This window comes from Micromys minutus (genome assembly GCF_963924665.1).
Source record: "Micromys minutus genome assembly, chromosome: 10".
In the NCBI taxonomy this organism is placed as follows: domain Eukaryota; kingdom Metazoa; phylum Chordata; class Mammalia; order Rodentia; family Muridae; genus Micromys; species Micromys minutus.
This window is the reverse complement of record NC_137979.1, coordinates 47114169-47117993: the sequence shown is the minus strand read 5'-3', so window position 1 is coordinate 47117993 and position 3825 is coordinate 47114169. Positions and strand designations below refer to the sequence as shown.

The following is a 3825-nucleotide window of genomic DNA, read 5'->3' as shown; positions in this document are numbered from 1 at the left end:
TAGGACACCCAGGAATACATAGAGAAATCCTGTTTCAACAACAAAGGAAGGAAGGAAGGGGCAGAGGAGAAGAAAGAAAAGTTTTTTCTTTCTGTCTTAGAAAGTCTAGGTCAGAGTAGACCCCGTACAGTCTCTCTCTCTCTCTCTTTTTTTTTTTTCTTCACAGCACATGTACTTTATTGAATTCGCCATGGACAGCCATGTGAGTAACATTTGCACATGCGTGGGGTAAAGGGTCAGGGTGAAGACCAGGGCTTGGGGGCAGCTATAGACAGTGGAACACACAGCAAGCCCGGAAGGCCTCAGAATCTGCTGTTAGATGCTGCAGGATGGTTATTTTCCAAGGGCGTAAACAAGGATGAGAACAATAACCACAGTGAAGGTGAGGACCAGGGAGCTGATCTTCAGGCGCTTGGCAGTGGAGGTGTAGGCCTGGGCTCCAGTCACATCACCCACCATCTTCCTGTCCCTAGACTTCACAGAGTAGGCATATGCTATGAAACCCAGGCAGCAGTTCATGAAGAGTGTGCTGAACATGGGCCAGACCACATGATCAGGCGTGGAGATCTCAGCAGGCATGGTGATGGCGGTGGATGTCGCAGAGGTTGAGAAGTGGGGTCTCCCCAGTGCAACCATCTCTTGCTGCCCCTTAGGCATCTTTTGGTTTTTGAGACTGGAAGAGTTGTGAATAAGGAAGGAATGAGAAACCTGCTTCGAGCCGAGATGTCTGGAGCCTGCTGCACAGTGGGCTTTTCCCCAACGGGGTCTGTTTCTCGGAAACCTGCTTTCTTATGCTTATATCGATCCTGCACAGTCTTATGGTGGCTCCTAGGGACTGTCATTTGTTTGCCTTTTTGAAACAGAACTTGTCTAGAGAGCCCAAGGTATCTTAGAATTCACAGTCCTTCTGCCTCCATTTCTTGAGTCCTGGGATCACAGGCATGTGGTATCATGCCTGGCTCCACAGTTGCTGGTTCTTAATTTGTTTCTCCTAATGGATAGAGATGTTGAGCACCTTCTCCTGTGCTAATTAGCATCCTCTGTATACCTTTCTTGTGAAAGTAAATATTCTCATCTTTCAGCCATTTCTAAATTGGCCTGTCACTTTATGTCTTGTGGATTAATTGCCCGCACATTGGTAGTGTTCCATAAATATGTCTCTTTTTTGTGATGGAAGCTGGTGCAACTGAGACAGGATCTTACACTGTAGTCTAGACAGGCCTGGAACCCAATCCTTCTGCCTCTGTCTCTCAAATGCTGGAATTACAGAGATGAAACAGAACCTTGTTTTCTTCTGTCCTCTGCTCTCCGCCCTGCTTTTGAGAATCAGCCACGTCAGTGCAAACAGCTGCAGGTCATTTACTTTGCTTGCTGTACCCTATGCATCTATCCCTTGCTGAAGAATAGCTGGGCTCTTTCTAGTTTGGGGTTTGTACTGCCTGGTTTTGTGTGTCAACTTGACACAGGCTGGAATTATCACAGAGAAAGGAGCTTCTATTGAGGAAATGCCTCCATGAGATCCAGCTGTAAGGCATTTTCTCAATTAGTGATCAACGGGGGAGGGCCCAGCCCATGTGGGTGGTGCCATCTCTGGGCTGATAGACCTGGGTTATAAGAAAGCAGGCTGAACAAGCCAGGGGAAGCAAGTCAGTAAGCAACATCCCTCCGTGGCCTCTGCATCAGCTCCTGCTTCCTGACCTGCTTGAGTTCCAGTCCTGACTTCCTTTAGTGATGAACAGCCTTGTGAAAGTATAAGCTGAATAAGCCCTTTCCTCCCTAACTTGCTTCTTGGTCATGATGTTTTGTGGAGAAATAGAAATTTGTGGTCACATCAAATTGTGCTGTAGGGACAACTTCAAGTGTTTCCTGGCACATAGGTGTGTGACTTTTACCAAAAGAAAGTTTCCAAAAGAGTTGCACAAACCACCCTCCATCTGCACTCAGGCCTTCCTTAGGCCTCAGTTTCTTCAGTGTATTCTTAGGAAAACAACAACTTAGATGGTTGGATTTCTTTTTTTTTAATTTTTCCTTTTTCTTTCTTGCATCTGTATGCATGTTAGCTTACATGCATGTGTATGTGTGCCCAGGCTAGAGGGACACGTTGGCTCATCTGCTCTGTTACTTTAGTCCCTTGAGACAGGTCTCTCATTGGACCTGGAGTCAGGCTGGCAGCCAGCAAGCCCCAGTGATCTTGTCTCTGTCCCCCAGTCAGGCTAGGGTTACAGATACACGTGGCCACACCCTACTTTCTATGTGGGTGCTGGGGATTCCAAGTCTTCTTTCATGCTAACACCTCAAGTGTTCTTATCTGTTGAGTCTCCTTCCAATGAGTCATCTCCTCATCCTTCAGTGGTTGGATTTTTGACTCTTTTGGTTCTGATATCCTTGGAATATGTTGGTCAAAGAGCTCCGAAAAAGAGGCAGCATAAGGGTGTGAGCATCCTTGAGGAAGGATGTTTTAAGAGTGTGGATATGGAGTCTGCCCCATAGGTTTATGTCTTGGAGGCATGGTACCCAGCTGGTGGTGAGATTTGGTCAGAAGTTGGAGCCTGGCTGGAGGAGGTAGATCTGTGGTGGTGAGCTTTAGGATATATTACTCGCCTCTCTTCACCTGGTCCTCCCTTGGCTTTGACTCTACCTTGGTCTCTTGGCTGCCTTGAGTTAAACAGCTTCTGCTTTGTGTTCCCTGCTACCATGATATTCTGCCTCACCTTAGGCCCAAAGCAATGGATTCAGCTGGCCTTGGAATTCAGAAACCTTGGAAACCATGAACCAAAGTACAGTTTATGGGAGTCAGTTCTCTCTGCCTTACTGAGAGTTCCACTGTTTGAATTCAGATTATCAGAGATGGTAGTGAGCAGCTCTCCATGCTGAGCTGACTCAATAGCCCATTGTCCTACCCTTTTGCTTTTACATTAAAACTTATAAACATTGTATTTACTATTATAGTACATGGGTGTGACAGGGCTGTGCCTTGCTGTCCATGTGCTCTGAGGCTGTGGCGTTAGAGGACAGCATTGTGGGGTCCTTTTATTTTTTCCTCTGTCCACACAGATTCTGGAGATCGAACACAGATAGTCAGTCATTCCAGACATGTCCTTTTACTCACTGAGCCCTAAACTTCTTTTTCCCCTAACAGCAATTCTGTTTTTTGTTTTTGTTTTTAAATGTATGTGAGTACACTGCAGCTGTCTTCAGATACACCAGAAGAGGGCATCGGATCCCATTACAGATGGTTGTGAGCCACCATGTGGTTACTGGGAATTGAACTCAGGACCTCTGGAAGAGCAGTCAGTGTTCTTAACCACTGAGCCATCTCTCCAGCCCCCCCTAAATTTCTAAGAGTAGGTATTGAATAGCAACATTGCCCTTGACACCCTGGCTTCTGCCTACCCTTGAGAAAATTTCTGAACAGGCAAAGTGAGAAAAGGGACACAAAAAGCAAAAATGATAATGTTTTTCCTGAGATAAGGTTGAATTCATCATATGTAAGTCAAGAGTAAGTTATCTGTGTTCATGGGCCTCTTCTGAAAAGAGAAGATAGTTTCACAGGGACATATCTGTCGAGGAGAAGGTATTGGCAGACAGGGAGATGGGGAGGGGTGGGGCAGACATTCTCTAGAAAGGAGCACCGTTCCCTCAACACAGATGTTGTGTCATGGAGGGATAACAGCTGCTCAGCGAACTGGGAAGATCTTCACTTTAGATCCCTAGAGTGGACAGTCACTGTCGGACAAGGAGGAAGGACTTCGTCTATACTCCTAATGGGGAAGCTTCTCTAGATACACCCTTGGCTACAATGGAAGGCTGATCAGTACTGGGGGG

General features: G+C 46.4%; 1 protein-coding gene across 1 annotated transcript; it reads right to left on the bottom strand.

The window, feature by feature from the left end:
• Positions 1-333: 333 nt before the first annotated feature.
• On the bottom strand, positions 334-657 carry LOC308425227 (interferon-induced transmembrane protein 1-like; the record flags this gene model as incomplete). Its single annotated transcript, XM_080922449.1, has 1 exon — positions 334-657. The coding sequence occupies one exon, from the start codon at positions 655-657 to the stop codon at positions 334-336; it is 324 nt and encodes a 107-aa protein (XP_080778575.1).
• Between the last annotated feature and the right edge of the window lie 3168 nt (positions 658-3825).